This window comes from Anabas testudineus, chromosome 8 (genome assembly GCF_900324465.2).
Source record: "Anabas testudineus chromosome 8, fAnaTes1.2, whole genome shotgun sequence".
Lineage (NCBI taxonomy): Eukaryota > Metazoa > Chordata > Actinopteri > Anabantiformes > Anabantidae > Anabas > Anabas testudineus.
The window spans coordinates 21,432,348-21,450,282 of record NC_046617.1 but is presented as its reverse complement, the minus strand read 5'-3'; the positions used below and the strand labels follow the sequence as shown (position 1 = coordinate 21,450,282).

Genomic DNA, 17,935 nt, shown 5'->3' with positions numbered 1-17,935 from the left:
CTCTCTCTCTCTCTTTGTGGCCCCACCCCTCCCTGACCTGCCAGTCCCAGCTTGTTGCCCTTTCCACCCCCCACCTCCACCTCTCCCTCTGCCTGAGTTACATCCTGTTTGACAGAAGAAGACACGGTTCAGCACTACCTGCAGATCAGCAGCGCCCCCTGGCGGCACTCTACAGGTGGTGCATCATTAACTTCTTTACACACTCATCAATAAAAACAGATATAAATATATATAAATGATCCCCCACATTCATTCATTCATTCATTCATTCATCTATCCATTTTCCTAACTACTGGTCCACTTAAGGGTCATAGGAGAGCTGGAGCTTGATACAAAAATAAAAATAAGAATGACAAACTTTATTGATCCCCCAGGAGAAACTGTTGAACAGTTGCCAGACAGTAGATGTCAGCGCTGCTTCAGGGTTTTTGGCACATGTTCCAAAATCACCTTGACATGTAGCCAGGAGGAACCGGGAAACAGGGCGACCTTTACAAACTCTTTGTGCTCATCCCACAGTGTCTCAATTTTTAATAAAATAAACGGAACAGAAACAGGTTGGATCAGGTCAGTATTGGTGGTGAATAGAGAAAACGAGTCCTTCAGCTGGTCCATCATGATACAGTTACTGTGGCAACAGACTGTCTCATAGAAACACACTGAGAGAAAGGGAAGAGGTCAGTGCTTCGTTAAATCGTTTAATAAAATATTTAATAAACGTTTCAGTATTTATCAGTATTCTGCATTCAACATGTTAATTAAATCAAGGACAAATGTATTTGCTGCAAACTATGTGCAGCATGTTCACGGCCAATAAATAATCAATAATTTTCTTTGTAAACCACTTTGGTTTGTTGCTTTATTCAAAAAGGATTCATCCAAATTCCTCAGTGCAAATTCAAATAAAAGATTCAACATAGTGTGATGTAGAAAATACCTTGATTTGAAGTAATAATGACAGTAGGTTAGGACCAATTATAGTAACTCCACAGAACAGTTTTATGTAGAAATGCATCATATACACAGCAGGTTCTTTATCGTTCTGTTCTTTTACATCTTGTTTCATATTTCAGGGGACACGAGTATTGCAAGAAAAAGGATTTATTACTACCCGATCTCAACAAACACAGAAAACAACCAAATGGGGACATCAAACGAACACGACAAGAAAACTGGTCAGATACAGAACCAAAGTGACAAGGGTTAGGGTAGCAACACAAACCAGAAATACATGTGACAGCATGTTTCACCTCTTTCCATTTAAATGAAAATGTTCACTCTCTGTTTTGTGTGCGTTTGGAACTGCTCCTTGTTTAGGTGATGTCTGTTTCTGTGAAGCACTCCTCCACCTGCTTTTAACAAGGATTAAATAATAATACTATTTTGTAGACATTTGATGTAGTCAGTGATTAACTCTTTAAACCATATTTCCATTTGCTCCGCTTTTCTTTTCACTGGATGTAAATTATTATTCACTCTATAGCTGATGACTTAGACGTCGTCACTCCCCGTCAGGAAACACCAGACAGTGGGTTTAACTGTGATGCTGAATAAAACTTGTATCTGTTCTACAAAATCTCTAGTCCATCAAACGAAGACACTGAGTTTCTATTCAAAACTCAAACTCACAATAAAAATAGTGGACAGAAGAGGAGACGTGGAACATCTGCACACGAGAGAAAAGCTGCAGAATCTGGTGCTTCTACAGTTTTTTAAACTGAATGAAGCTCGGCTCCTTCAGGCCAAAAGACAAAGCGAGGGCCTGCAGTAACAGGCACGTAAGCCAGAAACCAACCAGTAATACGAGCGAAATTGGGAAAAGAGAGATGTCTCTGGGGAGCAGTGAGGGGGATGGATGGTGTGAAACCTACGACCTATGACCTCTAACTGAACACATGAATTAAAGATCAGTCAGCCTACAGTAATGAGATCGATGTGCTCATCTGTCGTGGTGAAGAAGGAGCTGAGCTAAAAGGCGAAACTCTCGATGAGTTTCCTCCACAGGGTGGCTGGGCGCACACTTAGAGATGGGGTGAGGAGCTCAGAGTAGAGTTGATGCTCCTCCACATTGAGAGGAGCCAGTTGAAGTTGCTTGGGCATCTGTTTTGCATGGGGAGGCCCTGGGGAGGACCCAGGACATGTTGGAGGGACTATGTCTCAGCTAGCCTGGGAAGCCCTCAGTGTTCCTCCAGAAGAGCTGGAGGAGATCTCGCTCTCTTCTGTCGTCTCCAGCATGATTTTCACCTGCATCTTCCCATGTTGTTCAGGTGGGAACTAGCATTAAGCTACGCTATCAACACTTAGTATGTAGAGAATTACTGGCTCAGTGTTTTTAATATTCCAAATTGATTTTCAGGTCAAGAAAAGTGAGTCTGCCCCTAAACTGACAGTATATAACCACACCCCTGAAAAGGCTCCGTTGACTTATTTTATACATTTTAGGTGGACATTAGTTTCTGTTCCGTTTACTGTGTCTGTATTTTTTTTTATCTCATTTTGAATTCATGCACATTTATTTATGGTTAATGTAGAGAGTCAGCTGTGTTACCTGTAGTTCTGTAGTTTTCTCTCTAGCAGTAGTTTCACTTTTTGACAGTGTTTAGTGAAATGTTTGACTTGCTCTGTAAAAAGCATCAGTTCATCCTATGACTCCCACACCGAAATTCTCCTGTGTATAAACACTTACCGTCATCATATTGGAATTAGAATAAGTTCCTGTGTCTGTTCTCTTTTGCCAGGTTTGATAAACTATCCTCTGTCTAATTCACAAAGCGAGGGTGTAAATCTTCTAATACTGCTTCTTTCTGAGATATAGCACTGAAGAGAAGCAGACATACACAAGGTGGACCCTGAAATCTCCTTTGAAAAATGACAGAAAGACGTTTCTGGGATATCACGAGTCCAGGTTTAACGTTCACGGAGTTTAACGTTCATTGAAGTATGTAGTATGTCCAGTGGTTCCACTCTCAGCTGTACTGGACATGACCCTGAACCCTGAACTATTACATGCTGCTGCAAGGGGGTTATTAAAGTGTCAGTATCAGTCTTCATGTCCCTTAGAAACCAGATGAATGATGCTTTGTTGTCCTTAGTTTTTGTTGTGTTATCAAATACAAATTTAATACAATATGATGATTTTAAAATCAGTATAGATCCAAACATAAAATACACGGATACTGTGAACAGAAACTGTGGTGAGGACACGAGACATCAACACAGTAAAACTACACGTCCTGAAGCATGAGAACGTCACTTAGTGAAGGGGCAACCGAACACAGCCTCCATGACTCTGTACAGCCTGGTGTCCTTTTCAGGAAAGAGGTTTTCTCTACATGTCATTCCCGTGTTGTCGTTAGCCCAGGCGTACTGCCGATCCAGATCCGTCTTGTCCAACTCCTCCTGAGATCTGTCTCCCAGACAGGCAGCGAGATGGACGTTGGCTGTAAACCTGGAGAAGAACAGAACCAGCGACAGGGCCAAGGTGACGGCACAGAACGGGACTCTGTCTGAAGGTTTCACTTTTCCTTGCACAGTGTAAAGGATGACGAAACGGTTTGTCTCAGGTCCACCGTGCTCGGTTTTCAGGATCTGGAACTGTTTCCACGCTCCATCCGTTTGCCTTTTAACAGGGCTGACCATAATGTTTGGAACACTTTCCTCTTTTTCTTTGGCCTTCCTCATTGAATTCCATTGCTGCAGCTCTTTGGGACAATGGTTTTTTGTTGGTAGGCAGCATTTTTCATTGATACAACAAAACCTTGTGTCCTCGGGCTTCATGAGACCTGTGGCGACGCCGTACGCGGCATCAGAAGACAGGAGACAGTTCCAGGGGCAGTGCAGAACCACGTCGGCGATGGTGGGCAGAGGCAGCAGGCGGCCGGCCGGGATCACGGGTTGTTGGATCGATCCGTGAGCCACAAATGTGATGTCAATGTGGTTACTGTGGTTCTTCTTTGTTTCTTCATAAATCGTTTCTTTTAGCAAATGAAACAAGTCCACGAGTTTGAGGAAGGTCTTCGACTCGGACTTGGAGTTGTTACTCAGCCACTGAAGAGTTTCATCATCACAGACGTGCTTCACAAGACTGAGCAATTTCTCCATGTCGATGTCGAACCTCTTGTTCTTTTTAATGCAGCGCTTCACAACAGCCAACTTCTCAAACGCCCCTCTGTCAGAGAACAATTCATTATTAATGAAGTCAGTGGATCAGGTCTACCTGGGCAGGTGTCAGATGCTGCTTTCTATCACAGTACTATCACATGTTATGACCTCACATCTGTGACATCACACTTCTCAGTTCTGATCCTTCAGTCAGAGCTGATCTCTTCAAGTGGATGCTTCATCTTTCCTGTTAGTCAGACACAGCTATCCAGCTCAACTTGAGCAATCAGCTGTTATTTATTCCTGAACTGTTGCTGTTTCAGACTCACTTGATTTCCTCCACTTCTTCATGCAGCTTCCTACCGGTCGTCATCATGGCCTTAGCTCCTTCTCTCAGACTGTCAGCAGTTTCGGTGTGACTGTCGTCGTTATCCACGTTTCTCAGCTTGTCAGTCAGGCCGGAAACTGTAAATAAAAGTCCAGCTGCTCGTCCTCCAACCTGAAAGCAAACATCAAAAAACACATTAGAGTTATTACTGAAACTAAGACAACAGAGAAAGACACAGACTGATTTGATTTAATCCAACACTGCTGCAGCAGGATACAGCTGAGGTGATGTGAACAGACGAGCGAGCAGGATCCATAAACCATCCACCACATCTCTTACAGTCCTTCACAGTACAGCTTGCTGCTTGTCATTGCACAGTAAATTTCACCTTCATTATTGTGTCACTTTTGTTACTTTTTAGAAAAGTTTGCTTTTCTGGTGCCTTTCTGTTGACACGTGAGCCGATTCTGTACCAATCTTTCACAGAATCATGATGAAACTGGTAAAGACAGCAGCAGCTTGTCTAACAAAGTAAAGTACATCACATGTGGATCATTTTGTTGTAAAATTACCATTTTCCAGAGTTATCAGGTGGACGTCGAGTCTCATTTGGCTTGTGTATCGAGTTTTGACACAAGACAATCTAAGAAATAAATTGTTAAAAATTGTGATTGTGCTGATCATATTTATCTTACTTCAGAACCCACAGGTTCCTCTTCAGAGGCCTCGTTTCGTCCTGAGACACTAATGAGTTCATGCACTGAAACATCAGAGAACATGTCAATGAGAGAGGATGAGTTTCAGAGTAATGAGGATGATATCAGGAGAAGAAAGCTGTGGATGGAGCTGCCCAGACAGGAGGAGTAGAGGAAGGTCAAAGAGGAGGTTGGAGTGACGGAGGAAGATACAGAGAACAGGTAGAGACGGAGGATCTGCCATGACGAGCAGCTGAAGGAAAAAGAAACCAGAGAAATAAAACCAACCTGGTTTAAGTTTCTGCTGCTGGTCGACAAATGTCTTCAACATGAAGAACTCCTTTCCTGAAAACTTACACAGCAGCTCGTGAACATTTATTTGATCATTTAGCTCCAGGTTGTGCTCTTTGGCCATCACTCGGAGGATTTGATCCACAACATAATCTGGTTGTTCTCTCTCCTTTCCTTCCTCTGCCAGTGACTCTATGAGCGTCTGGATTTTCTTTTCACGATTCTCCAGGTCTTCAAGCTGCTGCACCTTCTTCTTGGCTCCTTTTATGTCAGTAAGCCTGACACCCACAACCCCACCCACAACCCCACCCAAACCTCGTACCCCTACATCGTCCTTTATCTCACGTTCCTCCAGTTCAGAAGCGAGTTTGTCCAAATTGTTTACAGATGTGCTCACGGCTTCAACCCAGGAGAAGATGCTCTTTTTGAGATCATCAGCAGCACCCATGGTTTGATCCCACTGAGACGTCGGCAGAGCTACAGTTCTGAAAATAAAAGAATCTCGGAATCAGTTTTGGCTGCTGTGTCCCTACTTTGGGTAAAAACACGTTGAAACTGCGAAAGAAACAGACTTTTGAAATTAAGAAGGAGACACCTCTCCATTTTTACTATTGTGAGCCAGCAGCTTCGATTTCTGGTGTTATAGCACATTTAAATCAGTGGACGGTGCTGTTGTTCTTCTGTGGATCCACTCGGGGACTGTTGCTATGTTGCATGTTCTGCACAGGAATCCTCAGGTACTGCAGATTGTGTTTATATAGCTGAACATGGCTTACCTGTATGTGTGTTCCTGTTTATTCTCTGTGCAGGTTTGATGACGCCCCGTGTCACAATACCACGACTGGAAGAGACCCCGTCGTCCCTCTTTGCAGAAATCTATTAAAATTACATATAGTTTTATATCGTATTAGACTTTAACCATCACCCACCCTGTCAGCTGGGGCCTCGTGTCCACTTTTTCTCTTAATAACTAGTCATTATTTATTTGTCCCATAAATCCACCACTGTGTACTATTAGGTTTGACTCTGTGGTCCATGTTCATAAAACTCCCCAACACTCTAAAATCACACAACATGCAGCTGAAGAAAGCTGCAGTTGTGGTTATTATTCATGCAGAAACCTCAGGGGGGTGTTTGGGAGTTCCTGGTTCACTCCAGTTCACGTTTTGTTCCCAGAGAACAACTGTGGAACGTCTGTTTAAGTTTTACATTGTTAGAACCAAGTGATTTTCCTTTGTGGGACTTTAAGGCTCTTCAGCTCACACGTACATACACACAGGAAACTACCGCAAACAGCTGGATGAATTATTGAGCAGATTCTTAATGAACCAGAACAAACCTTTCTACCGTTGGTCGGAGGCTCCTCTGAGCACAAAGGAGGAAACAACAGAACGTTAACAGCTTTAAACCTTTTTTAAACTCTATTAAACTAAATGTTCAGTTCCAGTTTTGTTCATTTCTCTGATTTAACAGTTACTGAAGCGAGAATCTCACCTTCAGTCCTCGCAGAAAATTTCCTTCTTACTCTCACTGTGTTTTTTAGCTTGTCAGGAAGAAGGAGGAGACGTCTCTAACACCCTCCCTGAAAGATGACAAGGAAGGGGGCGTGGAGACACCGCAGACCTCTGGATGAGATTCACATTTAGATTTTAGATGAGACTAAATGAGCTTTTTATTTACTACATTAGAGCTGACTGGATGCTAATTAACTACCTTCTGCTAAATCCTGATAAGACAGAAGTACTAGTTATAGGATCATTTGCAGCTAGAAGCAAGATGTTAGACCACACCGTAACTCTAGATGGCCTTTCCGTTACATCTAGTGCAACAGTCAAAGACCTTGGTGTGATTCTAGATTCCAGTCTTTCATTTGAAGCTCATGTAGATAATGTCACCAGGACAGCTTTCTTTCACCTCAGAAATATTGCCAAGATAAGGAATATTTTGTCACTAAATGATGCAGAAAAATTAGTCCATGCTTTCATCACCTCTAGGTTGGACTACTGTAATGCCTTACTGTCTGGCTGTTCAACCAGGTGCATAAACAAGCTTCAGTTAGTTCAGAATGCAGCAGCGAGAGTCCTCACTCGAACCAGAAGATACGATCACATCTCGCCTATCTTATCTACACTTCATTGGCTCCCCGTGAAATGTCGCATTGATTTTAAAATACTACTTTTGACATTTAAAGCATTAAATGGTCTTGCGCCGCATTATCTAAGTGAACTGCTAGTGTCTTATGATCCACCACGCCTACTTCGCTCAAAGGATGCTGGCTGCCTGTCAGTACCTCGTATCCTAAAAACTACAGCTGGGGGCAGAGCTTTTTCTTACAAAGCCCCAAAGTTATGGAATAGCCTTCCAAATAGCGTTCGGGACTCAGACACAGTCTCAGTGTTTAAGTCTAGGCTGAAAACCTACCTATTTAGTCAAGCATTTGAGTAAATAGATCTGGGAAGGACTCATGGACGTAGAGCATTATGGTGAACTGGTATGTTTAGATGCTGTCTTCCCAACTCTCACTGATCACTCGGGTTTGTTGATGGTGAAGTGTTTGGTTGCTCTACATCCCAATGCGCCCTCATGTCTGTGTTTTCTTCTGAACCCACCCTTTTAGTTAGGCTGTCATAATTAGTCCTGCCGGAGTCCCTGCTGCACTACACTAAATATACATTCACCTCAAACTTTATCTGACTGTGAATACAACTAACTGCAATCTCTCCTCTTCTCTCTCTTTCCCTCTCCCTCTCTCTTTTCCCTCTTCCTGTCTCTCTGTCGAGCTACACGTCATTCCACCCTTTGCCCTCTGGACCTGTCTGACTCGTCCTGATGCCCAACTTCTGGCTGGAGATCTCGTCGCCTGGATCCACCGTTTGCCCTTGGGATGCGTTTGGAGACTGGATTGGTCACAAGCTACTATGATGTCGGTCCCGGCCTCGGCGGACGTCGGAAGCTGTTTCTTGGAGGTCTCGACTCAACGCTCGATAGTCAAGGAATGGAACAAGTCTGCCTGCAATAACTAACTGGACTCCATATTAACTTAAAAGACTTTAACTGTTATACTGGACTGCTGCCTACACAGCATGTACCATATCACCCATATGAGGATGGGTTCCCTGTTGAGTCTGGTTCCTCTCAAGGTTTCTTCCTGTTGCCTTCTCAGGGAGTTTTTCCTTGCCACTGTCGCCCTCGGCTTGCTCATCAGGGACAATCACATTATTATGACTCATACACATACACTGTTCATGTACTGTTCTTTGGTTGTGTAAAGCTGCTTTGTGACAATGTCAATTGTAAAAAGCGCTCTACAAATAAAATTGAATTGAATTGAATTGAATTGAATCTTAAATCTTCATTTCTTCACCTGACAACGATTTTACTGTAGTTTGTTTGTAGTAACTTGCTGTTAAAGTGTGTCTTAAAGTGCTCACGAGAGTCAGCTGGGTTCCGTGTGGTTCTCCGACTAAAACAAAACTTCATTCACGACGTATTAAAGGATCAAAAATAAACTTCTTTTACAGAACAGCGAAGGAGGAGGGGGGTGTTCTGACCATTACAACTAGTCACAAAATGACAGCGAATGTAGATGAAGCAGCAACATGTGACGACTCAGACCCCCCAGAGAAGCTTGATTCAAGATGGCCGCTCCGCTGCTTCTACCCCCCAACACAGAAACACTTGTGAATCAGTGAATAAATAACTTGGTCTAATACTACTTTAACACAGTTTATTTACTTAACCATATCAAAATAAATGGTCTCTGAGCTGAGACACTGATATAAAAAGGACTATTTAAGAACCATCATCTTTCCAATCAGCTTATTTTACTTTGTGAACAACCACTTCACTTTTCACAGCTACCCCCGCCCCAACCCCACCCCCAACATGAAGTCTACAAAATACTCATTTTAGCTACAAATTAAAAACAACACGAATGAAAGTTTTTAGCATAAAAATAAAATGTCCCCTTTAAAACAGAAAACTACCAGTCTCAGGTGTGTTCAGGAAGAAAGGTCCAGGTCCAGGTGAGGCTTCAGCCCTGACCCCCCAGTCTGGCGGTTTTATACAGGCTACAGGCTCAGAAGTTCTGCTACATAACTAAATTTGATGCTTCTACATCAACCACGATGTAGTTTTCACGAGGAGAAACTGCTGAAATAAAACTGTTGATCTCCTAGTCGTGTTAAACCAGAAACTGAAGAACACCAACCAAGTGGTCTCGCTGGGTGTCTCTGAACAGATAGGAGGAAACAAGAAAGAAGACATCAGATATTCTTCACAGAGCCACAGAGAAAACTGCTGCTCTGTGATCGTCTTCTTAGTTTGGTCCTTTCAAATTAAAAGTCTTTTTTTAATCCTATCCTTTTTTTGTATAATAGCAGTTTTTCAGATTGAGCATGAACCAAACACAAAGGAGATGAAACATTCACTAAGTCCCTGTTCCAACATCTAGTAAATGTTAGCAGGGTAAGTACAAATTAACTTAAATGGCTGTCCCAGTTTACCAGTATGTTACTGGAACTGATTTCTGTGGATTTCTTTCTGATTCTCTCTGTGGGAATTTTCAGTCATGCACATCAATATATGTAACGACAAACGTGACTGAACTCAACTGTCCCACCTTTCCCCCATAAGGTACATGCTGTTTGTTTCTCAGTCAGATTAGTTCAAATCCACACTGACATGTCCACAACCATGTTCTTCTATTCAATTCAATTCAATTCAATTTTATTTGTAGAGCGCTTTTTACAATTGACATTGTCACAAAGCAGCTTTACACAACCAAAGTAGATCTTGAATTTATCCAACTTTGAACATGTCATCCCGACGTTACCAGCAGTGCAGGCATACTGCTCCTGCAGATACTCCTTGTCTAACGTGTTCGCCTTAGTTCTATCACCCAGACAGGCAGCCAGGTGGAGGGTGGCTGTGAACCTGGAGAAGAGAAGAACCAGAGACAGGGCCAAGGTGACCACAGAGAACGGGACGGTGTCTGAAGGGTCGGAGCGCCTCTTTCCTTTGAGCTTGTACTGGATGAGGATGCGGTTTCTTCCAGGTGGACCACGATGTTCTGAGAGATACTTATATCTCTTCCACGCATCATCCTCCGACTGAAGAGGACTCACCATGATGTTTGGGATCATTTGTCCTCCAGCTTTCTTCAGTGAGTTCCAGTGAGTGGGGAGCTTGATGAGCTCAGAGTCACTGGACGTTTTAGAGACATTTTGCTTATATTTATAAAACCTTCCGGTCATGAGGCGTCATTTTTCCCGTAGCAACACCGTACGCTGCATCAGCATGCATCACACAGTTCCAGGGGGAGTACAGGACCACGTCCGTGATAGTGGGCAGAGGCAGCAGGCAGCTGACTGGGACCAAGGGGTCTCTGATTGATCCATGAGCCAAAAAGGCCACGTCGACCTTGTTGCTGTGGTTCTTCTTTTCTTCATCATCAATCTTTTCTTTCAGAAAATGAAACATATCTACGAGGTTGAAGAAGGTGTCAGACTCGGAATGTTCTCCAATCCAGTCCCGAACACTTTGGTCCTGACAGTTTTCCACTGCAAACTTTACTAATATTTTCCTTTGAGCCGAGCTCCTCTTGGTGTTTTCAACAGACGCTTTGACTCTGGCTAACCTCCGAAAAGCTTCTCTGTAAGAGGGAGTTTAAAAGAAGTCAGTTCACTGGTTTGTTTGTACACGCTCTCTAATGTGGTTCAAATTACTCATCTGTGGACAAAGTGATCCGGTGTCACTACACTTTGTGTCAGAATATGGACAGAAAACATCATAAATATACTATCTTTTTATTTCTGGTGTGATGTTGTGAACATTGTAGGTTTTCAGACTCACTTGGTTTCATCTAGTTCCTTCTTCAGCTCCTCAGAGGCAGACCGGATGGCTTCACCGCTCTCTCTCAGACTCTGACTGGCTTCTGTCTCACACTTGTCCAGGTTTATACAGTTAATAATTAGCTCAGGAACCGAAACCACAAGTCCAACTACTCCTCCTCCAAACTGAAAATGACAAGAACAAACACTCATTAACAATAAGCAGCTGTAGAATGGGAGGCAGAGCCTTTAGCTATCAAGCTCCTCTCCTGTGGAACCAGCTCCCAGTTCAGTTCTGGAGGCAGACACCCTCTCTACATTTAAGACTAGACTTCAAACTTTCCTTTTTTATAAACGTATAGTTATAGATGGATCAGGTGACTCTGAACAATCTTCGAGTTACTCATAACTACTCAGCTTTGAACACTTACACGCCCAAGGGCCTTTGCTGCTGCCTTTGGTCCCACAGACGTCATGAGCTGAGGGAGCAGTTTGGACATCACAGCTTTCCCTGATGTTTTAGCGGCTGCTTGTATAACAAATTTTGAAAGCAGGCCCAAACCCACTGCTGACGTCTTCAGAATACCTAAAGCGATGTCCCCGCCAGACACCATACACTTGGACAAACCAGACATCAAGTTCAGCAAACTGACGCCTCCTTGTAATTCCAGTCCACTGCGTTTGGCCATTGCCGCCAGGATCCGCTCCATAACATAATCTTCTGCAGGAAGATCAGTGGAGCCACCAGCCTGTTGTTCTCTCTTCTTTCCTTCCTCTTTCAGTGACTCCATCAGTTTCTGGATTCCCTGGTCAAGGTTCTCAATCTTCTCTTCCAACTCTTTTGCCTCTTTCATGGTGCTACTTGATATGAGGATATTTACAACTTCTGAACCCAGACTGGTGGCCAAACCGAGCCCTGATACGACTCCTACTGCACCTTTAACAGGCATCGCTAACCCCCTTGTGAAGTTGGTTGCTTGTGGCTCCATCCCGGTCAGCCTTCTTAGGAGCCGCCATGGAAACACTTCTCAATCAAATCAAACCCACCCCGAATCACGCCCAGCTGACGACCGACTCTCTGGGCTGTGGGATTTTTCACTGCATTATTTGATTGTCAATAAAGTCAGTCTAACTATATTCTGTCTAGCATGTTGTCTCGGGCCATGGAGTCTGACCTCAGATTCGTGACAGTTGCTGCTACACCTGCTGCTGTCGTGGCAGCTGCTATGACATGAGTCGTGTTGCTCCAATCAGAGATTTGACTTCAGACTTCAAAAATATTCAATTCATACAGACACGAACACAGGAAACAGGAGCGAGTGAATCGACCCGAGGAGTTCTGTGACAGGACATCACCAGATTAGGAAGAAGGAGAAAAGCTAAAAGACTGAATATCAGAGTAAGATAAGACCTGCACAGAGACAAGAGCCACTGCCAGCTCTAATAGCAGGTGTGTTGGAGGTATAATCATTAAATCATTAAAAGAAATGAAATAATGACAACAAGACTGTGATGACAAATGGACTTCACACAGCTTGACATCAGCATTTTCTGCAGGTTCTGGAGCTCACGTTACTAATTTGTAAAAACGACTTTTTAACATCAGATTCAAACTGCACGAAAAATAGTAATATCTTATTTTTTTTTCATAAAAAAATAAAATGTTGGGTTTAAAATCAAATCAAGTGTTTGTTATATATATATATTATATATAGGGAGTTATTTTATTTATAATATATTTATAATATATATAACTCCCACTCCAATCTAATCTAATCCAGTTTGTTCACTCTGGATTAGATTGCTCTGATCCTCTGGGTTGTTCTTCTGGTCCAACTGGATTGTGGTAAACTCTTTTAACCACATTGTCATGAACTGGAAACCATTTTCAACCAGTTTGAACGTTTCATTGTCAAACTGATAAAAACTGGTTCATTTTCTTTTTTCTTTCTTTCTTCTGAAAAAATAAAGTGAATTCCTGCAATTTGATGTCGGACGTGAGTGAGATAGTGGATTTGGAGGTTTGACGTCCCGCAGAATCCCAGACCTGCTGCCTCAGTGTCAATGGTGGATGTTTGAGGGTGCAGCTGGAGACGAGCTCCAAATAACAGGTAACACACACCTGTGCGTCAGGTGAGTGCTGACCTGGTGAGAAATCAACCCAGTTTACAACTGTGGACCAGTGTCCGTGTACAATTGTTCCAAATAAGCTGTTTTATTAGTTTCGGCTAAAACTTTTTTTTCACGGAGTCACATTAGTTCAACTTCATTACAACTTTTATCTGTGGTGATGACAGAGATGGCAAAGCTGCAGTTTAATTAAAAGAACAGCTGGTTTGTGCCTAATTGTCCAGTGTGAAGACCAAGAAGAACAAGTAAATTATCATGTTTTATCAATGGGATAAAGTCACCTTTCTCTCTGATGTTTAACAGAAAATTATTATTCTTGTAGACAAACACTGACCTTATGACGTTAATGGTGAAACGTTTTCACTGCCTTTTTTCATTAAATTCTTGAAACCATTCATCAAACCAAAGTCTGAAACCTTTTATTTCTTGTAGTAAATTCAAAAGTGGAGATAATTCTTGTTCTGCTTGATCATTAAAGAGCAGTCTGATTAGAATGAGTGATTTTCCGGGAGGTGGTGTTGGTTTCTGTAAGAATCGATCTGCTGCACAGACAGTGGTCTGTCATGTCATGTTTATGCTTCTTCTTTAGGAAAAACTATCCACAGTGATATTTGTTCATTATTGAAACAGTGAAAGGAGACAGAATGAATGATCCTTCGGGTCACAAAAGTGTAAGTGTTCTAACTCTAATTTTGGTGCCGACTTCACTGCGGCCTGGACAGAGAGGTTGTGAGTTTGGCTCCCGGTCTGGAAAGAGACTAAAGTGGAAGTAAAGTGTAATAATAGAAAATACTGTTTATGTCAATTAATAATTATAATTAATAAGTAAGTGGCACCAACAATCTTTTCTGGTTTACACTATTTTCCGCACGTTGTTGCAGGGTTCGGATCACTCTTCAAATCAGAGCAACACTTCCACAACAGAGAAAAAGAAGCACAGAGAGAGCAGCAACTGTAACCTGACACAGAAACTAGTCCACCAGCCCGTGGACACAGTCTGCACAGGGAAGAGGAGTAAAGGAGGACCACCTTCTCTCAGCAGAGGAGGTGGTCTCCCTCAGTCCTGGTCTCAACTGTTCTACTTGTTTTCACCATGAGGTGATAACGGTTTGTTCGGTCCTGTTGCCTGCTCCGGTTCTTTTATTGGCTGGTTAAGAAATGAGGAGGTAAAAACTATGATCTCCTAGCTCAGAGTTTAAAGTTTGAAGGTTCCCACAGCAGGAAACAAGCTGCTGAGATGATGTCGCATCTCACGTGTCTAAATGGAAACAGGCTCATGTGTCAGTTTCTGTGTAAGAGAAAGTAAAATCGAGCAACAGGAACAGGACAGGTCGGTGTTGGTCGTCTTGTGTTCAGCATCAGCTCAACAATCATCCTGTAGAGCAGGTTTGGTTTTCTAATAAGGCATCACCTGAGAGTTCCTGGAAGTCACCTGAGTTCACTGTTTTCACTGTTTAGCAGAAGCTGTAGCTTCATGATGTATAGTATATAACCAGCTGCGTTTTGCCTCAGACCTCTGCTAACTGCAAACAGCTGATCATTTTCTGACCTGTCATGACCTCTCTGATCCCATCATCGTTCGCCAAGATCTGTTTTCTTTAGTTAGTCTCACCTCATATCTCTTGATCTTGTTGGAAAACTAATGATGTTTCCACTGAGTTGGGAGTTAAAACCAAGTCTCTGCTGATTCCAGTGATTTAAATATTTAGTCGTGTTCAATTGATGAAACATGATCAACTAAAACCAACTGTGCAAATAGAAACTACAGATGAATATTATTAAATCAAACCATTAACACAACACGTATTTCATAAATTAATTTCATATAAAGGCTCCAAATGTGGGTTTTGTTAAAAAACTTTATATATACACTGAATTTATTATGTACAAAAAATAACTTAGTTTGTCCATAGTCCTGAGAATAATCAAATCATGACGGATTCACCATCACAGGCAGACGCGTGGACGATGTTTGACCATGAAATGTTTCAGGACATTTGTCCAGCGTCTGGAGAACACATCGCCCTCCCCATGCAACCTCTGTCCAGCAGAGGCTTCAGTCAGACAGGCACAGAGACGGACGGTGGCTTTAAACCTGGAGGAGAGGAGAACCAGAGCCAGGCCCAAGGTGACCACGGAGAGCGGGACACGGTCTCTGCTCTGTCCTGGGAGGATGAACGGGATGATGATGCAGTTTCTTCCTGGCTGACTGTGGGTTTCAATGTTCTCTGATGGTTTAAGAGGCCTGAGCACGATGTTGGGAATCATCTGGTCTCCAGCTTTCCTCACTGAGGTCCAGTGAGTCCTGGGAGACTCCAGGAGCACGTCTGTGATGTTGGACAGAGGCAGCAGGCAGCTGGCTGGGATCATGGAGTCTCTGGTTTCTCCATGAGACACTAAGACGATGTGGACGTTGCTGCTGTGATTCTTCGCTTCCTCCTCGTCGATGCGTTTCTTCAGGAACAGGTAGACGTCTGTGAGTTGGGAGAACGACTCAGAGTTGCGTCCGAACCACTGTCGAGCAGCTTCATCCCGACAGTTGTCCACTGCAAACCTGAGGAAGGTCGAGGTCTTCATCATCATCACACAGCGTTTAACTCTGGACGACAGAAACATCTGGCTGCAGGAAAAAATGTGGAAAAGAACATTTTAGTAAAGTTTTTATTGTAGAACATGAAACTCACGACCACGATGGAACGGGTACAGTCCTTAAACCCGAGGACTGAACTCATCAGTCTGGTGGTTGTTAGTATGTTTAACTGTGAACTGTTCTTTAAATGGTAAAACGACAGAAGGATCACGAGGCTTGGTGGAATTTTAGTGACTCACTCAATAGCATCCAGGTCTTTTCCCATCTCTTTACAAGCAGATTTCCTGAGCAGACAGTTGTTCAGATTCCCCATGGCTGCAAACAGACGTTCAGCTGCTCAACCTGGAGAAGCAGAGACATTACACTCATCAGGAGAAAGACACAGCAGGTGGACTCGTGTTTTCAACATTTCCTCCAGCTACAGTTTATCATACACTCTTTGATAAATATGGGAGTCCGGTGACGGGTCCCAGCGCTTGGAGAACAGACCCTGAACCATCCTGAGGTCCTAACCGCTAAGAACCAGATTCATGTGTGGATGTCCAGGGCCAGGTTTTAGTGCTACACCGCTGCTCAGCTCTGTGTATGAAACCAGTAAATGTCCACAATACAAACACAGAGACCCAGTCCACACCCTCAGACCCTAAACCCGACCTGTTCTGCTCCGTACACAACAGATATTTCCGTCCTCTCTCTCATCAAAACAGGAAGTAAACACAGAGATGCAGCTGAACATGTGACCAGGAATCCAACAACTTGTTGAACAGATTTTAACCGTTTATCTTCTGAATATCTGACTTTCAATCTGATGATGATGCCGTTTTCTTCTCACCTCGTACCTGTTACCACATGACCAACATGACGACACCTGAACCCCCCCCCCCCCCCCCCCCCATTAACTGAGCAAGACCACAGGATGTGGGAGAAAGCTCCAGAAACAAACTTTAAGTTGGACTTCTACCTATCTTTACCTAGTGAACTGTGTGAAATACACTGATGTAATGATAAAAATGAGGTTTATCATTTTACCTGCTGAGGATCATCACAGCTCCGTTTGATGAGAAAAGATTCACATCTGAAATCAGCTTCAGCTTTTAATGCAGAGAGGGGGAGGAAACCTCTGCTTCCTATTGGCTGATTCAGAGTCACGTGTTACCAAAACAAAAATCCCGACCTGTGAAAGAGAAACTAACAGGGTAACGTTGACAGCGGTAACCCCCAGGGTTTCCTACACACACAGACCTGATGTGAACACAAACACTGTGACATGTAATTACTGAGATCAACAGACAAATAAGGTAAGATAAGATAGACTTTATTTATCCCACGATGGGGAAATTATTTTCTTTACAGCAGCAAGGTGACATTAAATAGGACAACAGTATAGAAAAGCAGCAGAGAGTGGACAGCATCAATATTAACTACACAAGAAAAAATAAAATAAATTACAAGTAAATTAAATTAATTAATTATGATGGCTGAGCGTGCAGAGATAGGCAGCTCATTCCACTATCGTGGTATCACTGAGCTGAACAGTTTGCCTTGTCATGTTTACCACAGTGTAACGTCCCTTCTTCCTTCAACAACAGTCTGTAAACATCTGGAGACCAGTTGTTGGAGGGAGACGAATATTTTCAGTTGGTGAAGGTCTGGACTGCAGGCAGACCAGTTCAGCAGCAGGACTGTTCTACTGCGAAGCCATGCTGTTGATATAGATGGAGTGTGAGCTTTAGTAATATTCTTCTGGAATATAAGAGGTCTTTGGATGGGAGCATGTGCAGCTCTAAAATCTGGATATACCTTCAGCACTGATGGTTCATTTCTTTACACAGATAAATTACATGTTACAGTATTTGACCCTTTTTTTCCAGTGCTACTTGTGCTGTGCTGTATGTGTGAATGTGTGTGTGGTTGAATCAGACAGACTGTCCTCTTCTGCCATCTGGTGTTAGAGCAGCAGAAAACACTC

At 43.0% G+C, this 17,935-nt stretch overlaps 2 protein-coding genes across 4 annotated transcripts; both read right to left on the bottom strand.

The window, feature by feature from the left end:
- Positions 1-1,085: 1,085 nt before the first annotated feature.
- LOC113161039 lies at positions 1,086-6,982 on the bottom strand. Its single transcript, XM_026358535.1, has 6 exons — positions 6,910-6,982; positions 6,192-6,291; positions 5,413-5,900; positions 5,125-5,189; positions 4,431-4,600; positions 1,086-4,168 (listed from the first exon to the last, which is right to left on the bottom strand). The coding sequence occupies exons 3-6, from the start codon at positions 5,861-5,863 to the stop codon at positions 3,250-3,252; spliced, it is 1,605 nt and encodes a 534-aa protein (XP_026214320.1). The 5' UTR covers positions 5,864-5,900; positions 6,192-6,291; positions 6,910-6,982; the 3' UTR covers positions 1,086-3,249.
- An 8,235-nt stretch (positions 6,983-15,217) lies between these two features.
- LOC113160033 lies at positions 15,218-17,069 on the bottom strand. Of its 3 annotated transcripts, none has more exons than XM_026357071.1 (3): positions 16,996-17,069; positions 16,206-16,308; positions 15,218-15,996 (listed from the first exon to the last, which is right to left on the bottom strand). In XM_026357071.1, exons 2-3 carry the CDS (start codon positions 16,277-16,279, stop codon positions 15,324-15,326), a joined length of 747 nt encoding a protein of 248 aa, XP_026212856.1. In that variant the 5' UTR covers positions 16,280-16,308; positions 16,996-17,069; the 3' UTR covers positions 15,218-15,323. The 3 variants fall into 3 exon arrangements, with proteins under 3 accessions (XP_026212856.1, XP_026212847.1, XP_026212865.1); XM_026357062.1 differs by lacking the exon at positions 16,996-17,069 and adding an exon at positions 16,401-16,696; XM_026357080.1 differs by lacking the exon at positions 16,996-17,069 and adding an exon at positions 16,621-16,673.
- Positions 17,070-17,935: the final 866 nt, after the last annotated feature.